Genomic DNA, 17934 nt, shown 5'->3' with positions numbered 1-17934 from the left:
GGAAGAAGAAAAAAAAATGATGTATAGCATCTTCAATGGGGCCAGCTCTGTCATTCTGCAGGGATGGGATTTAGGGGCTCCTGTAGACAGTGCTTTTAGCCTCCATAGTTTGGTTCATTGGCTGGCCTCTTTGGTGGAGAAATTTAAAGAAGCCCAGAGGAAACAGGCTAGTTATAAAATGAGAGAAGCCAAATACGAGGACTGGTAGACAACCTCACCATGAGTGGGTATGATTTTCTGCCTAGCAGTTCTTCTGCAGCACAGGCAAGCAAGTCAAACTGGTCAGGCTCACATAGAGAGCACAAAGAGGGGCAATAGCAACTTGTTTTGGATCAGGTGTGAGGTAGAGAGCCAGGCCTCCCCCAACATGGAGGCCAGAGAGGATAGAATACCTTTAAGGGTCTCTTAATGCATGCCTCCTGGCTGGACTTCTCCTTCTTGTGTTTAATGGTTTACCTGTCTAATTTTTCTCTCCTATCTTGAATCCTTCCCCTCCCAAATGGCTATTACTGGATTATTGCCAGATGTACATCAAAAAGCTCATGGAGATCATCACTGTGGAGAACCCCAAAATGCCTTATGAGATGAAGGAGATGGCACTGGAGGCCATTGTGCAGCTCTGGCACATCCCCAGTTTTGTCACTGAGCTCTATATTAACTATGATTGTGACTACTACTGTTCGAACCTCTTTGAAGACCTCACCAAGCTGCTGTCCAAGGTGCTGAGCATTATTACTGGCCTCTAGAAAGGCTCTATTAAGGAAATCTCTCTGGTGGTAGTGAGCATACTTTATGCGGGGTGGGAAACACTTGAGAGTTGGGGAACAGGAAGAAGAAAGGCATTTTCTCAGGACAATGTAGAAGTTACAGGCGGTTTCAGGGTTTTTGGAAAAGGATAAAGTGTAAAGTATTCTCACCTCAAGTCTACTGGATCTGTTTACTTTCCAGAATGCCTTCCCTGTGTCTGGTCAGCTCTATACAACACACCTCCTGTCTCTTGATGCCCTGTTGACAGTGATTGACAGCACTGAGGCCCATTGCCAGGCCAAAGTCCTCAACAATCTTACCCAGCAAGAGAAGAAAGAAGCAGCCAGACCTGGCTATGAGGCAGTAGATGGCTCCCGAGAATCCAGCAATAGTGAGAGGCATTTCTTTCTTTGAGGATCCCAGGGTTCTATGCTTATCACTTCTCTACTCACTGAATCCTCTCTCCAGCCATTATATCACTTCCTCTGGGGGCTCTCCCAATTCTGTGTTTCCAGGGTTTGGTGGTTTGAATCATTGGCCAGGCATATTAGCAAGACTCGTGGACTTGTCCTTTTCTTATCCTCCACACTTTGGCTTTCTTATAGAATTATTATTATTTAATTAAAGTATAGTTAACGGGGGCACCTGGGTGGCTCAGTTGGTTAAGTAACCAACTCAATATCGGCTCAGGTCATAATCTCAGGGTCGTGGGATCAAGCCTTGCGTTGGGCTCTGAGCTCAGCATGGAGTCTGCTTCTCCCTCTCCCTCTACTTCTCCCCCTGGTCATGTGTGTGTGCACATACTCTTTTCCTAAAAGAAATAAATAAAATCTTTAATAAAATAAAGCATAGTTAAAATACAATGTTACATTAGTTTCAGGTATACAGCATGGGAGTATTATTATTTTTTTATGGAGAAAAGAGAACCTAGATGAAAGGATATAGGATTTCTGTTCCTGAAAGGTCCAGGTCCTACCTTCCCCCACTCCCAGTATCTGCTTCCACCCTGATTAATCTTCTCTGACATCCCCTTGAGACTCAGGTTGCAGAAGATCAGAGAATGGGATTGGGTAATCTCTATTAAATTATAGAATCTAATGCTTGACTAACCTGGGACAGTGACTACTTATTTGGGCTTAGGTTTGTTGTCTTCAGGCCTGGTGACCTGTGTAGGTCTATGTGGGACCTATCCAGGTCTCCTTGGCCTAATACATAACTTCTCTTGCAGCTCTGCTTGATTTCCTACCCCATCTTCATTTATTTTCTTCTCTCTTACCAGCTGAAAGAACAGCCAGTGATGGGAAACCTGTAGGCATAGCCCCAGACATCCCAGGCCTACATCTGCCAGGTGGAGGGCGGCTGCCAGCAGAACATGGGAAGCCAGGATGCAGTGATCTGGAGGAAGCTTCTGACTCTGGGGGTGGGTACTGGGTGTCCATGATCCTCAGCCCCCTCAACTGGAGGGTCTGGTGGAGAGCAGAGGGAAGGGGGGTGGGGGCACAGACACCCTAAGGCAGTTGAACCTTGACTGCTCACCCATGCCCTCAAACATGGAGAGAGGAAATAAAATGTTTGGAGCCCTAGAAGATAGGACTTCTAGGAACATGGAAGACTGATGAGGACAAGAAAATTTCTGAGGCATTCTCCTTCTTCACTAGAGAGTATATTGGCAACCTTCCAAAAGCCATTATATTGTAAAAGCAATCTTATGGGTTTTTCCTTTTCTTCCTCCCATCTCCCATTCCTAGCTGACAAAAAGTTTACCCGGAAGCCACCTCGATTTTCCTGTCTCCTGCCAGATCCACGGGAACTGATTGAAATTAAAAACAAAAAGAAGGTGTGTATGGCTATCCCCAGAACTTAGCCTCTGCCTGCCTCTGTCTGGGTGTCTTTTTAGGGTTTCTGTCCCAGAGGATAAGGGAGAGTCTAGCAGCTCATTGGACGGTTTCCCAAGGCTAATCTTTGCATTTGTTGGGACTTCAGCAACCACCCAGTCTCCTTTGAAAGCCTTCACTTCTAAGCCATGTAATTAGGCATACCCTGTTGTGTGCCCCTGGGCAAATGCTGCCCTGGGTGTGAGCCAGTTGTTACTGGTGGTAACAAGAACCTGGGACCTGGTATCATGTGAGTCGCTGGAGGTTATTGGTCGTCTCGAGCTCTGGGGTAAGGATTGGCAGTGTAAGGGAATCGACATTTATCTGGTGCTTTAGAAAAGTTCAAAAAAAATTTTTTTTAAACACAAAACCTTTTGTTTAACCCTTTCTTCCTCTTATGGTCAGCCTAAATGACTGGTTTATGTGTCCCCTTGATTGCAGGGCTGTGACTCAACAGACAAAAAGTTGAGTTATCATCACAGTTAGTTCACTTTGTCCTTAAAAGTTGGAAAACAGAAGAAAGAAGGGAAATCTAAGCTAGACTATAAACAGATGCCAGGACGGCTATAAAACTCGAGAGAAGAGGGACGCCTAGATGGCTCAGTTGGTTAAGCGTCTGCCTTCGGCTCAGGTCATGATCCCAGGGTCTTGGGATCGAGTCCCGCATCGGGCTCCTTAATCGGCAGGGAGCCTGCTTCTCCCTCTGCCTGCTGCTCCCCCTGCTTGTGCTCGCTCGCTCTCTCTCTCTCTGACAAATAAATAAAATTAAAAAAAAAAAACTGGAGAGAAGAGAACCTTCTCTAGTCTCTCTTCTACTTTTTCCTGGTTGCCAAGTTGGTGGAGAAGGGCTGCGTCTTGAGAACTCAGAAAATGAATGAAAAGGAGCTCCTCAGCTGCTGCTGCTGCTGCTGCTTCTTCTGCGTCTTCTTCTTCTCCTCCTCCTCCTCCCTCCTCCCTTCTCTTCTTCTTCTTCTTCTTCCTCCTCCTCCCTCCTCCTCCTCCTCCTCCTCCCCCTCCTCCCCCTCCCCCTCCTCCTTCTCCTTCTTCTTTCTTCTTCTTCAAGTAGGCTCCATGCCCAGTGTGGGGCTTGAACTCACAACCCTGAGATCAGGAGTTGCATGTTCTACCCGCTGAGTCACTCTTATAGTGCAATTTTTAAAAAATTATGTATTTTATTTTATTTATCTTATTTTATCTTTTAAGTAATCTCTACACTCAACATGGAGCTCAAACTTACAGCCCTGAGATCAAGAGTTACATGCTCTACCAACTGAGCCAGCCGGGCACCCCAGTTCCTCAGCCAGTTCTAATTAGACATGAAAATTGGGAAGAGCTATGGCTGGTATGATCCAGCCTTAATTTTGGAGTCACTTAGAACCACATCCTAGGAGCCCATTAGATGACCATCTGTGGACCATGATGGAGTTCAGCCTGGCCTTGTCTGGTTTAGGAGCAGAGCAACTTGTGACACCTCTGGTATCTCTCCTCCAGCTGCTAATCACTGGCACAGAGCAGTTCAACCAGAAACCAAAGAAGGGGATCCAGTTTCTGCAGGAGAAAGGCCTCCTCACCATCCCAATGGACAACATAGAGGTAGCCCAGTGGCTCCGAGAGAACCCTCGGCTGGACAAGAAAATGATTGGAGAGTTTGTGAGTGACCGCAAAAACATTGACCTGTTGGAGAGCTTTGTGAGGTGAGGAAGTGGCAAGAAATGGGGGACATAGTTGATGATCAAAGGGCAAGGCATCCCTCCCTCAAAATAGTCTCAGTCAGTTCCTGCTGGTGACCTAGGTCACACACTCTTCCTCTTCCCATGACTTATGTCTCTTGGACCTGAAAGAGTCTCCAGCAAGATAGCTTTGGGAGCCATTCCATTCTGCATAGAGAGCATTGCAAAGGGGTAGACCAGGGTTCCTGAGCACGAGGTAGTTCTAGTGGATGAGGTTTCCAGGCAAGAATGCACTGATGTGGAAAGTACTAAAATTAGGAGTTACCAGATTCTAGTCTGTGTAGAGATGACCACAAGATTGTTCCCCTTTGCTAGAGCCTTCAGCCTCCTCTGTTCCAATATGAAAAGGTTAGAGGGACTAGAGCTAATAGGGAGCCCAACATTTGCAGCTTATATATCTTTAGCCTCTTTTTCCTTCTTCCTTTCCCTCTAGCACCTTCAGCTTTCAGGGCCTACGGCTGGATGAAGCTCTTCGCCTCTACCTGGAAGCCTTTCGCTTACCTGGGGAAGCACCAGTCATCCAGAGATTGCTGGAGGCATTCACTGAGCATTGGAGAGTGAGTTGAGTGGGAGGGCCTGAGCCCGGCATCCCAGGTTCATTTGACTGGAGGGTTTTTATGGCTCCAACTGAAGGACCCAGCTGCTGTCTCCTAAGAAGGCTGAGAGCAACATCAGTAAACTTTCCATAGAGATATCAGCTTCTGTTAAGGAGTTGGCAAGAGGTTGGAGGCTTTCTGGCTGGTAACCCCCCTAGGTACCCAGCATTGGCCAGTGGGTTGGTAGTGAAGGTTTGATTGGCCAGAGAAGGGCATTGATACAGGTGGGGTCTTTGCTTTTTCAGAATTGTAATGGCTCCCCATTTGCCAATAGCGATGCCTGCTTTGCCCTGGCCTATGCTGTCATCATGCTTAATACTGACCAGCACAACCACAACGTTCGCAAACAGAATGCACCCATGACTCTAGAGGTAAGCTTGGATCCCAGCCAAGGCAGAGAGGGTCCAGCACAGTTTTGGAGGTATAGCAGGAAGGACATGAGATCTTCCAGTGGGCACAATGGACAGAGTTTGTCCAAGGGAATCAGGAAGGGCTGGCCAATCCAGGAAAATAACTGGGTTAGGGATGTGGGCTCTTTCACTTACTGTTTCCTTAGTCCTATTTACCGTAGACCCAGGAGTTCTTTAGGTGGGGCTTCAGCATTGACATATGGGGGAAAAGCTTATTGGCCTGTCTCTAGGAGTTTCGCAAAAACCTAAAAGGTGTGAATGGAGGCAAGGACTTTGAGCAAGACATCCTGGAGGACATGTACCATGCCATCAAGTGAGTATTTGTGGAGAATAGTTGGGCATCTCAGATTTTAGAGTTCCATCAGACTTCAGTGATTCATATGCCCTGGATTTAGCCTTGAGACTCAGCTGGGCAGCCCCTCTTCCCATTTATTTCTTAAAGAAACCTGAATAGTACTGGAGCTCTAGTACTCTGAGCCAGGATCTAAACTGCCCCTGCTAAGTAGAATATCATGGGCCCATTTTCTGAACCCAGAGCATCTGGGTTTTCCTGTTCAGCTCACAAGATGCATTCTGAAGCTGGTAGAGAACCCAAGATGGGCACTGGAGGGTGAGGTTTGGGTCAGAGATCAGAGATGGGGCACTTAGTTTTTTATTGTAAATCAGAAAGGGTAGAGAGAAATGTTCATCCTCATACCCAGAAAGAATGGAGATCTCACTATAGAACTAAAGGCCCCAGTTAGAGATAGGGCTTTGAGATTATGGGGCATTACTAGGTGCTTCCTTTTTTTCTCCCTGGTCCCACTAGTGGGTAGGAAGCAGACCACTGAGCTGCACTTTTGGTGACCTCTCATTGATGGACTGTACCAGTATGGGCAAAACCTGTTGTCCTAGTTTGATACCAGTTAGGAGCAGTGCATCTACTCTTTCCTTTACCTCCTGACAGGAATGAGGAAATTGTGATGCCTGAAGAGCAGACAGGCTTGGTTCGGGAGAACTATGTGTGGAATGTGCTGCTTCATCGAGGTGCCACCCCAGAGGGCATATTCCTTCGTGTGCCTGCTGGCAGCTATGATCTTGACCTCTTCACCATGACATGGGGCCCCACTATTGCTGCCCTTTCTTATGTCTTTGACAAAAGCCTTGAGGAGACAATCATCCAGAAAGCCATCTCAGGCTTCAGGTAGCCCAGCTGTGGCCTTGGTCTTGACCTCCTCTCACCTCTCTGGGCAAACATGGTTGCCTCCATGCCTTTCTGATTCCTACTCATATTTTTATTAGAATGGGTTTTCTCTGAGTTTTTGAAAGGAGGCTGAAGCATGGGAAAGCTCAGTCTTAAACAGATTGAAGAGTAAAAGGTTTCTTCCTGGGACTGATTGGGGAAGAATCCCAAGTAAGCCTCCTCAGGGACTTGGAAGGGCTGCTTGGCCTTCCAGTGACTCACTCTGTTTCTGGAATGTGAAATTACAGGAAGTGCGCCATGATCTCCGCCCACTATGGCCTCAGCGATGTGTTTGACAATCTCATCATATCTCTGTGCAAATTCACAGCTCTTAGCAGTGAGGTGAGCAGGGGTAAGAACTGTGTACTTAGGGTTCCAAAGGAGGACCTCTCTTTTAGCCATAAATCTATCCTTATCTGTGGAGCTGTTTTCCCTCGGCATATTCTTTCACTCCCCCTAGACTACAGTAGCACTTAGGCCATTTCTATTTCACACCCCCTAGGATGAGAATAGTGTCACCTCATGCAATTGGGATGGGAGAGGAGATGCATCAGTGGGGAAGGCCTTAACCAGGTTAGCCCTTCCTACCAGTATTAGGGGGGATTGAACCATAACAAGCAGAAGGACCCTTGGGGAACTATAGGTAAAGGCCTAAGAGATGTCCTTTCCAGACATTTGCCAGACCCTAAGCCTTTTCTCATCTTCCTTTTCAGTCTATTGAGAACCTTCCCAGTGTGTTTGGAAGCAACCCCAAAGCCCACATTGCAGCCAAGACAGTATTCCATTTGGCCCATCGTCATGGTGACATCCTGCGGGAGGGCTGGAAGAATATCATGGAGGCCATGCTACAGCTCTTCCGAGCCCAGCTGCTGCCCAAAGCTATGGTGGAGGTAATTCTTATAGGAAACTAGTGGACAATAAAAGGCAAAAGCTCATAAACTATGTGCTATCTGTGTATGGAACTGGTTGAGAGTAGCACTGGGCCCAGTGACTGCTGAAGCTTACCAGGAACACCTTAAATGTAAGACCACAGATCTTGGGTGAGGGGATAGCTGTAAAAGAAGGCTGATATAAGCCATTGCCAGTCACCAGCTGTAGGGGGCCCAGTCAGGAGTGTGGGGCACTGAGCTACAAGAAGAAAGCCAGAGAATTTTGCGTGGAGAAGCAGAAAATGCAAAGGGCATGTGGAAGGAAATTAGTCTTGACCTGATTTTCCAGGTAGAAGATTTTGTGGATCCCAATGGCAAGATCTCTCTACAGAGGGAGGAGACACCATCAAATCGGTAAGGGCAGATCAGAGGCTAAAGGCCTTGGAGAAGGAGGGTCGGAACTATGGAGCTCACCAAGGTTTGAACTCTTTCTATAGAGGAGAGTCGACAGTACTAAGCTTTGTGAGCTGGCTGACACTAAGTGGTACTGAGCAGTCTAGTGTGCGGGGCCCATCCACTGAGAACCAAGAGGCCAAAAGAGCGGCCTTGGACTGTATCAAGGTAACTGCCTCTGCCTACCCTTGGTAAACAAGCCTAGATCCCTCCCTACTGGATAGATGTTGCCCTAGAAACTGAAGAGTAGAATCATCCAGGGCTTATGACCAGAGCTGATGCCTTTTGTCCTCTCTCTCTAGCTCTTGGGAACATTCTCTTCCCTCCAGCCCTTGTCACTGACCCTCCTCCCTCTTGCATCCCCTCTAGCAATGTGATCCAGAAAAGATGATCACAGAAAGCAAGTTCCTTCAGCTGGAGTCACTGCAGGAGCTCATGAAGGTACAGAGTGAAGAGGGAAGAGGAGGGATGAAAGGGCTGGCTGTGTCTGGGAGGGGAGATGGAGACAATGGTGACTGCCTTAATTTCTGTCAGGGCAGGGCCAGTGGCTGACTTCTCCATGCTCTCCTGCTATTGTTGTGCTTTAGGCTCTGGTCTCAGTGACACCAGATGAAGAGACATACGATGAGGAGGATGCTGCTTTCTGCCTAGAGGTGCTGCTGAGGATTGTGCTGGAGAACAGGTAGAAGTCAGTCTTTAGGCAGGCCTCATACTGGGCTTGTGCCGAAGGGATGGAAGATGGGAGCCATCTTGCTGAGTGGGCTTTAGGGGCAAGAAGCACATGTAGCTGTAGGCAGTGGAGAAGCTTGTTTATTATACCTTAGCCTGCTTAGGGTATAATACCAATGAGCTCTGAAAGGCCTAACCTGGATCAAAAAGACTTATTGCCCAGTGGCCTCTCCAACTGAGACTGTCCTCACCCTTATGTTCCTCAGGGACCGTGTGGGTTGTGTGTGGCAGACTGTCCGAGACCATCTATATCACCTGTGTGTCCAGGCACAGGATTTCTGCTTCCTTGTAGAGCGGGCAGTGGTGGGGCTGCTGCGCTTGGCCATTCGACTACTCCGAAGAGAAGAGATCAGTGGCCAGGTAAGCAGAGTACAGCCTGGAGGGCAGGAAGTATGCAGGGGACTAAAGCCACAGTGTCAGTTATGGGTATGACCTGAGACAGAGAGTACATTTAGTGCCCCATAGCATGAGTCTGGTTATCTACCACAGGGCTAGAGGAATCTAACAGGTGGCATTAGGGATAAGTCTAGAAGGGTCTCAAGTATGAAGCTGGTACTTAGCACCTCTGCAGGCTCCTATGAATCTGCTCTGTAGGGTTGGATGGCTACTGCCTTGTGGTAGTCTCAGCCCTATACCTGGTTTCCTGGTTCTCGTGCTTAGGACCCTCCTGAGATCTCTTGGCTCAGGTATAAAAGACAGCCAGCATAGAACTAATAAGTGAGTTCAGCAAGGTCACAGGATATAAGATTAACACAAAAAAATCACACAGGGGAGGTGGGTAGGGGGATGGGTTAAATGGGTGATGGGCACTATAGAGGGCACTTGTAATGAGCACTGGGTATTATATGTAAGTGATGAATCACTAAATTCTACTCAAATACTACACTATATGTTAACAACTTGAATGTAAATTTAAAAAAAGGGGGGGGCGCCTGGGTGGCTCAGTCGTTAAGCATCTGCCTTTGGCTCAGGTCATGATCCCAGGGTCCTGGGAGCGAGTCCCGCATCGGGCTTCTTGCTCGGCGGGGGGTCTGCTTCTCCCTCTCCCTCTGCCTGCCTCTCCCCCTGCTTGTGTGTTCTCTTTCTTTGACAAATTAAAAAAAAAATTTTTTTATTTATTTTGAGAGAGAGAAAGTGAGTGAGCATGTAGGGGGAGGAGCAGAGGGAGATAGAGAGACTCTCAAGCAGACTTCCTGCTGAGCAGGGAGCCTGACACAGGGCTGGATCTCACGACCCTGAGATCATGACCTGAGCCAAAATCAAGAGTTGGACGCTTAACCGACGGAGCCACCTAGTCACCCCTCAAAATAAATCATAGATTTAAATGTAAAATGTAGAACTATGAAAACTTTAGGAAGAAACCTAGGAGATTATCTTCAGGAGCTAGGAAGAGAATTCTTAGGCTTGACACCAAAAGCACAATCCATAAAAGGAAAAATTGGTAAATTGGACTTCATCAATTTTAAGAACTTATACTCTAGGGGCGTGCCTCTTTTTGCCCCCAACCTTAACCCCTGGCAATCTGTCCGTAACTTTTAAAATTCTGTCATTTCAAAAACATTATATAAATGGAATTGTTTTTAAAAGGTCAACCTGTGGTGGTGGAACTATTCAACATATTGACTAGTGAAGGATACACAAACCTAAAATTAGGTGATTAAATTATGTAGAACTTAATACACACGTGCATACACATATGAGTAAAGTAAAACTGGGAAACCTGAATAAGATCAGTAGATTGTATCAATGTCAGTATCACTTATCATTTACTATAGTTTTACATAATGTTACCATTGGGGTAAAGGGGGCAGGGGCACCTGGGTGGCTCAGTCGTTAAGCATCTGCCTTCAGCTCAGGTCATGAACTCAGGGTCCTGGGATCGAGCCCCACATCGGGCTCCCTGCTTGGCGGGAGGCCTGCTTCTCCCTCTCTCACTCCCCCTGCTTGTAGTCCCTCTCTTGCTGTGTCTCTCTCTGTCAAATAAATAAAACCTTAAAAAAAAAAGGGGGGGGGGCAAAGCATACAAAGGATCTCTTTGTATTATTTCTTTTTTTTTTTTTTTAAGATTTATTTATTTATTTTGAGAGAGAGCATGTGCACATGAGTGGGGAAAGGGGCAGAGGGAGAAGACAGAATCTCAAGCAGACTCCCCGCCAAGTGCAGAGCTCAGTGCGGGGCTCGATCCCACAACCATGAGATCATGACCTGAGCTGAAATCAAGAGTTGGACATTTAACTGACTAAGCCACCCAGGCATCCCGCTGTATAATTTTTTACAACTGCATATGAATCTACAGCTCAATAAAAATTTTAATTAAAAAAAAAACTGAGGGCGCCTGGGTGGCTCAGTCGTTAATCATCTGCCTTCGGTTCAGGTCATAATCCCAGGACCCTGGGTTTGAGCCCCGCATTAGGCTCCCTGCTCGGTGGGGAGCCTGCTTCTCCCTCTCCCACTCCCCCTGCTTGTATTCCCTCTCTTGCTGTCTCTCTGTCAAATAAATAAATTAAAAATCTTTAAAAAAAAATTAAAAGAAAACTAAAGAAGGGACACCTGGATGGCTAGTCGGTTAAACATCTGCCTTCGACTCAGATCATGATCCTAGGATTCTGGGATTGAGTCCCGAATCGGGCTCCCTGCTCAGCAGGTAGCCAGCTTCTCCCTCTGTCTCTCCCCTGACTCATGGGCTCTCTCTCTCTCTCAAAAAAATAAATAAATAAAATCTTTAAAAAAACAAAAACAAAAAATTGAAGAAAAGACCAGCAGCAGTACTCTTAGGAGGGTCCTAGCCAAACCATCCTCACTGGCCTAAGGAAACTGGTGGGGAAGGAGTCCAGACAAGAAGCTGTGTGCCCACTTCCTGCTCCCCACCCACCCACCCAGGTGCTGCTCTCCCTGCGCATTTTGCTGCTAATGAAGCCCAGCGTGCTGTCCCGAGTCAGTCACCAGGTAGCCTATGGGCTCCATGAACTCCTTAAGACCAACGCAGCCAACATCCACTCAGGTGATGACTGGGCCACCCTCTTCACACTGCTGGAATGCATTGGCTCAGGTGTAAAGCCTCCAGCTGCCCTGCAGTCCACAGCCAGGGCTGATGGACCTGATGCTGGTAAGCCCTTTCCCAGGGAGACCCTCACTGGCAGATAAACAGTTATGGCCCCAGGGGTTGAGACAGGAAAACAAAATACAGGTTATTGTATTTAGCAGATTAAACACCCCTGATTTCTGCCATCTGCTTCCAGAGCTTCCTGTACCCGCTGGCCTTTCCCCAGCACTCATGGGTTAAACAGTATGAAGGCTAGTAGGCAACATAGATGTCTATGACACTAGGCTTCCTACTGTCCTGAGGACTATTTTCTCAGAAACTATGTCCTCCCCACCACCCCCATCCCCTGACAGCTGCTACTAGATGCCATCAGGAGCCCAAATTAGCCTACTGCCCCATTTGGTCAAGAGAGAATCTATCCAGACCATCCTTCAGCCCCTGGTGACAGGGCTGAAACTAAGCTGGACCAAGAGAGAGGAGAGCCCAGGCTTCAGCACCTGTTTCTTAGAACTGAAATCATCCTTAATCTCAGTGTCCCCATTTCCACCCTGACTCTTCTCTTCTCCCTGCTGACTCAGGGGCCCAATCAGACAGCGAACTCCCATCCTACCATCAGAATGATGTGAGCCTGGACCGAGGATACACTTCTGATTCAGAGGTCTACGCTGACCATTGCAGGCCTGGCAAGATCCACCGATCAGCCACAGACGCTGATGTGGTCAACAGCGGCTGGTTAGTGGTGAGTGAGCATACGGGCAGTGGGTGAGTCTTCCCTCCTTGGCCTGTGGGAAAGATTCCTGGTCCTCCAAGAGGGTATCTAAGGGAAGATCAGGCTCAAGCCTGGGTTCCCAGCAACTCTGTGTACTTTACAGGTGGGGAAGGATGACATCGATAACTCCAAGCCAGGTCCTGGGCCCAGCCGGCTAGGCCCTTCACCCCTGGTCAATCAGTACAGCCTAACAGTGGGGCTGGACCTCGGGCCACACGATACTAAGTCCCTGCTTAAATGTGTAGAATCTCTGTCCTTCATCGTGCGTGATGCTGCCCACATTACACCTGACAACTTTGAGCTCTGCGTCAAGACTCTCCGCATCTTTGTGGAGGCCAGTCTGAATGGCGGTGGGTTATCCAATGAAGGGGCAGCTGGGGAGTAGCCATGTGAATATACGGGGGAAAGGGAGGAAAAGGTAGGCCATCTGTGTCCATGATGTAGAAATGTAACCTGGGTCTGACTCTGCTCAGGGTGCAAGTCCCAGGAAAAACGTGGCAAGAGTCACAAATATGATAGCAAAGGAAACCGCTTCAAGAAGAAATCCAAGGAAGGCTCAGTGCTTCGGCGGCCTCGAACCTCCAGCCAACATGCCACTCGGGGTGGGCATAGTGACGATGATGAGGATGAAGGTGTGCCTGCCAGCTACCATACGGTGTCTTTACAGGTCAGTCAGGACGTAAGTATGGCATCCTTTACTTCCTCTCCTCTCCCTGCCCCTGACATTGGGAGCGTGGGCAGGGCCAGGGACAGCCAGGACTGAGAGGAAGGGCCTATGTTTTCCAACCCAGGGCCTCGGCCACCACTTCCACAGTGTTTCCCTATCCAAGACCACTGTAAATCTTTGTTTGCTTAATATTTAAGATTTATGTTTTGAATAAGTAATATATACACGTAGTACAAAGTTCAGAAGTACGAAAAGGTAAACAGATAAAAGTAAGTCCTATTCCGTTCCTGCCCCCAGCTGCTAAGTTCCCCTCCCCAGAGGTAGACACTGCCACTAGTTTCTTGTCTATCCTTCCAGAATTCTTTGTCTATTCAAGGCGTATAAAGTTTATTTTATGAGCAGACTTTTTATCACTAAAAAAATGGAGAACTAATTGCCTTAAATAGAATAACCTTAGAAAAATTATGAAAACAAAAAATTATTAAAGTTGACCAGACACTGTTGCCCACCAAAGCCTCTGAGCCTGAGGTTTGCTTTCTGTTTTTAAAATGAAATTAACAAGATGAAGCTTTATCTGTCATCAGAAGGTATGAAAGAGAATTGAAAATACCTTTTTCACTATGTAATTCATTGTTATTATACACTCATTCCACACACCTCCTTATATTTCCTCCACTAGGATTAACACCCAACTTTGGGAAACACTGGCTGGCAGGGGACAACCAGCTCATGAAGTCGAGGAGAAAGAGGGGTGAGGGGTAGAGTATGGTGTGATGTACTAGGGGCTCCTTTGAGGACTCAGTCAGGGACAGTGTTGGGGGGCATCAACCAGACCTTACCCCAGCTCATTTCCTGCCCCTCCTGTGACTCCAGTTGTTAGACCTGATGCACACCCTGCACACTCGAGCGGCCTCGATCTACAGCTCTTGGGCGGAGGAGCAGCGCCATCTAGAGACAGGTGGCCAGAAGATCGAAGCTGATTCCCGCAGCCTCTGGGCCCACTGCTGGTGCCCGTTACTGCAGGGTAAACCTCAGGGGAGCAGGCAGGGCAGGGGCGGAGGTGGAGCTGGCACTTGGGATGCCTGAAGGATCCTGAGCCTGCTCTCGCTCTCAGGCATCGCCTGCCTGTGCTGCGACGCCCGGCGCCAGGTCCGGATGCAGGCACTGACCTATCTACAGCGAGCACTGCTGGTACATGATCTGCAGAAGCTAGATGCCCTGGAGTGGGAGTCCTGTTTTAACAAGGTGGGACTTCCCTCTGGTCTTAAAGTTCAAATCCTTAAGACAGGGAGAACTGGGCAGCCTGAAGAGCCCGTAATGTCAGTCCTCAGTTTGCATCCTACCTTTCCTTCTGCTCTGTGCTTATCCATCCCAGCCCCTGGCTGCCTTGGAGTAAGGCTGCCAACTGGCCTGTTAGGGACCAATTGGCTCTTTACCCACCAGGTGCTGTTTCCTCTACTGACCAAGCTCTTGGAGAATATCAGCCCTGCAGATGTGGGTGGGATGGAGGAGACTCGAATGAGGGCTTCCACACTGCTGTCTAAGGTACTGCTCACCACCCTCATCTACCCACTCTCCCCACACCTGCCTTTCTGCAAGGACAAAGCCAGGGCTTCTCCTAGGACCTGGAGATGCAATGTGGGTGCTTGGGACCCCCAGCTATGGAGACTCATCAGGACCCAGGGACCTGGGAGGATTCTGGAATTCAGAGGAATCTCTGATTTAGGATTCCCATGCAAGATAGGACAGGCTTGCCTCCCAGCCTTGGAGAGGGATGCAGATAGCTCCCACCCTTCACTAAAATGGGCTGGCGGGCCTTAGGTCTTCCTGCAGCACCTGTCTCCACTGCTGTCACTCTCTACCTTTGCGGCCCTCTGGCTGACCATTCTGGACTTCATGGACAAGTATATGCACGCAGGCTCCAGTGACTTACTGGTATGTTCTACCTCAGCCCAACTCCCACTGCCTGCTTCCTCGCACACCTGCTGGGAAGACATGCTGTTTTGCCCTTGGTGGCTGCCTCCTCCTTACCATGTCCCCGCCATGCCCTCTTTCCTATTTACATGGTCCCACTGCCACCAACAGTCAGAGGCCATCCCTGAGTCTCTGAAGAACATGCTTCTGGTGATGGACACAGCAGAGATTTTCCACAATGCAGATGCCCGAGGAGGCAGCCCCTCAGCCCTCTGGGAGATCACCTGGGAGCGCATTGACTGTTTTCTGCCCCACCTACGAGATGAGCTCTTCAAGCAGACTGTCATCCAGGGTAGGGGGCTTAGTTCAGCTTTGTCAAAAGAATCCTCATCAGAGAGTCTGGAGCTAATACTTAGTTCTCTGTACTCGTATCAGTGGGAAGACTGGTGGGTAGCCAGGGCTGTGGTTGAAAGAAAACACTAAGAGCTGCCACCTGGTTTTTCTGCCCTCCCCAGACCCCATGCCCATGGAGCCACATGCCCAAAAATCTCTGGCCTCAGCCCACATGACTCCTGCTGCTGGGGACACAAGGACACCTGGCCATCCACCTCCCCCAGAGATGCCTTCTGAGCTGGGGGCCTGTGGTGAGTCCTTTTGAGCTAGCCTCCTGGGTGTTGAGCAGGAAGTAGGAAGCCTAAGAGGAGGCCCAGGGTAGTTTGGGATTACTGCTGAGTATGGGCTGTGAGCCAGGGGAAGGAGGGAACCAGAGTTCTTCCTGTGGGAAATGGCAGGGCCAAATAAGCTATGATGCGCTACCTGCTTGAGATTTTCAGGCTTGGAAGGAGAAGGCTGGATCAGGAACTTGGAATAAATATGCAGAGGTTGCCCTTTGGGGATTCTAGTAAAGATCAGATCAGAACTTACCTGACTGGAGGTAAGAAGCAAAGGAGTTAGAAGGTAGATATAAGATAGCTGGATATTTGAATGAGTTTCAAGGGGAGATTCCCAACTACTTAGCCTGATAGGGGTCATTTTGTTCACAGGAATGGGGAGAAGCAGAGATTAGGTAAACCAGCTGGGGAATGTAAAGGAGTCTGACCAGCCCCTTGCTCTCCCTACAGACTTTGAGAAGCCTGAGAGCCCTCGACCTGCCAACAGCGGCTCCCCTGGATCACCAGTGGCGTCTAGCCCCAGCAGACTGAGCCCTACTCCAGATGGGCCTCCTTCCCTGGCTCAGCCCCCACTAATCCTACAGCCCTTGGCCTCCCCACTGCAGGTGGGCGTACCACCCATGACTCTGCCCATCATCCTCAACCCTGCTCTCATTGAGGCCACCTCACCAGTGCCCCTCCTGGCCACTCCCCGCTCCACAGACCCCATGCCCACCTCCGAGGTCAACTAAGGCAGGCCCCTCAGAGATTAGGACCAGTACTTCCTACCAGGCTGTCCCCAGCCACCCTTCCAGCTGTCCCCAGGGCACAAACTTTTCAAGCCCAGCCTGAGCTGCTGTTACTGCTACTTGGATAGGGACCTGAAAAAGAAGTTTTATAGCCCCTCCTAGGACCCACAATCGGGATGGGGGACCTTCTTCCTCAGCTCTCCATTCCTGGGGGTCTAACCTGAGAACACATTCAGGTATCATGTGCAACCTGGCAGCCCTGGGGAGGCATCTCTGTGCCAACCCTGTAGTACCTGTCCTCGTGCCCCTCCTGCCCCTCCTGCCCCTCCTGCCCGTGGTCAGGCATTGAGAGCCAAGCCAGCCACTCTGCACTTTGTGTCCCTCTCCCATCTTCACTCCCATCAGCGCTGGGCCACCTCCTCCAATTCTTCCTCTTATTAATTAGTCAGTTTGGAAAGTTGATTGGCACCATGGAGGGTTGGCAGGTGGGGCTGGACAGAGGGACATGTACATATGGAAAAACAAGACAACAATGGACTTTTTATGATGTAATAAATGTCTTAGTACCAATGTCACTGCCTTACCTGCTGGTGTCCTTCTTGAGCTTATGGGCACTGTGTTATTGGGATACCTAGGGCTTGGGCCTTGCGTGAACAGAAGTGAGGCTGAACCTACCAACAGTCTGGCCCATTTCGCCCCAGGCCAGCAGCCAGCCAGACGCCAGTCAGGATTCCTTCACCAGAGCTGCTGCCCTACACCACCACCATCGCCAGAGCGGTGCCCTCTTGTCACGGGGGGTATGCCAGGAGGTTGGTATCGTCCTCTTCCCTCACTGCTCCAAGGTTGATACCTGACACGGTCTAAACTGGGGTCAAAGTCAAAGGGAAGGTGAACCAGAGTTGAGCTGTAGTTATTCAGAAGTCTTCCCTCAGATGTACCCCATGGTCCAGGAGCCCAAAGGGGAGACTGTGGGGCTTTAGGAGCTGTCTTGCCCACAGCTATGATTTTGGGTTTCTGGGCACAGGGCATTTGTTTTGGCCCCAGACTGAGGAGGGAAATTTTGTCCTGCCCTACAGTCCCTATCCATCTCACTTTCTGAAGCATGATTAGGGAACCTTTCCCATTCTTCCCCTTTGTGTCAGGGTAAGACAAGTGGGAGTGTGCGCGGGGCAGGCAGCGTGGCTCCTGCAGGCTGAGGCACTGTGGGTGGGATGCAGGATGCAATGCACGAAGCTTTCCCAGGTGAAGCCTCTACATGTCTTGGCTTCCTCCTCCACGGTAGTCCCTTCCCTCTCTAGGGGGGGCAAGGGAGTAGTACTACCTGTCGTACACCAGCTGGCTTCCACCATGGAGAGTTAGGGGTGCTCAGCCTCTCCATGTGGGCCCAGCTGGCTATATGATCGATCAGTCAGGAGCTTGGACTCCCCTTTGCTCAGCACAACCACCTGGATGTTGCTGGGTGTCTAGACCTCAGGAAGTGCCTTCCACACGTGTAGGAAAGGGTACCTTGGA

General features: G+C 49.2%; 1 protein-coding gene across 6 annotated transcripts in view; it reads left to right on the top strand.

Annotated features, from left to right (window-relative positions):
* Window positions 1-16997, top strand: part of GBF1 (golgi brefeldin A resistant guanine nucleotide exchange factor 1) — a 107609-nt gene extending 90612 nt beyond the window's left edge. For 4 of the 6 annotated variants that reach the window (XM_081822798.1, XM_081822797.1, XM_081822803.1 and 1 more), the window contains 27 exons: window positions 525-719; window positions 949-1138; window positions 2027-2167; window positions 2496-2584; window positions 4113-4315; window positions 4785-4908; window positions 5193-5318; window positions 5588-5670; window positions 6304-6540; window positions 6828-6921; window positions 7293-7469; window positions 7798-7862; window positions 7946-8069; window positions 8271-8342; window positions 8489-8583; window positions 8837-8990; window positions 11511-11736; window positions 12252-12412; window positions 12546-12792; window positions 12916-13121; window positions 13983-14133; window positions 14224-14354; window positions 14553-14654; window positions 14931-15044; window positions 15195-15375; window positions 15539-15667; window positions 16145-16997. In XM_081822798.1, the coding sequence (XP_081678924.1) occupies window positions 525-719; window positions 949-1138; window positions 2027-2167; window positions 2496-2584; window positions 4113-4315; window positions 4785-4908; window positions 5193-5318; window positions 5588-5670; window positions 6304-6540; window positions 6828-6921; window positions 7293-7469; window positions 7798-7862; window positions 7946-8069; window positions 8271-8342; window positions 8489-8583; window positions 8837-8990; window positions 11511-11736; window positions 12252-12412; window positions 12546-12792; window positions 12916-13121; window positions 13983-14133; window positions 14224-14354; window positions 14553-14654; window positions 14931-15044; window positions 15195-15375; window positions 15539-15667; window positions 16145-16425 (4098 nt within the window). In that variant the 3' untranslated portion in view covers window positions 16426-16997. The remainder of the gene's footprint in view (window positions 1-524; window positions 720-948; window positions 1139-2026; window positions 2168-2495; window positions 2585-4112; window positions 4316-4784; window positions 4909-5192; window positions 5319-5587; window positions 5671-6303; window positions 6541-6827; window positions 6922-7292; window positions 7470-7797; window positions 7863-7945; window positions 8070-8270; window positions 8343-8488; window positions 8584-8836; window positions 8991-11510; window positions 11737-12251; window positions 12413-12545; window positions 12793-12915; window positions 13122-13982; window positions 14134-14223; window positions 14355-14552; window positions 14655-14930; window positions 15045-15194; window positions 15376-15538; window positions 15668-16144) is intronic. The other 2 variants (XM_081822800.1, XM_081822799.1) reach the window with 1 other exon arrangement.
* The last annotated feature ends 937 nt before the right edge of the window (window positions 16998-17934 follow it).

The sequence above is a fragment of the Leptonychotes weddellii genome, chromosome 6 (assembly GCF_054177405.1).
Source record: "Leptonychotes weddellii isolate Sample4059 chromosome 6, ASM5417740v2, whole genome shotgun sequence".
In the NCBI taxonomy this organism is placed as follows: Eukaryota; Metazoa; Chordata; class Mammalia; order Carnivora; family Phocidae; genus Leptonychotes; species Leptonychotes weddellii.
Note: the sequence above shows the minus strand (reverse complement) of the source record. Positions and strands in the feature narration are given on the sequence as shown.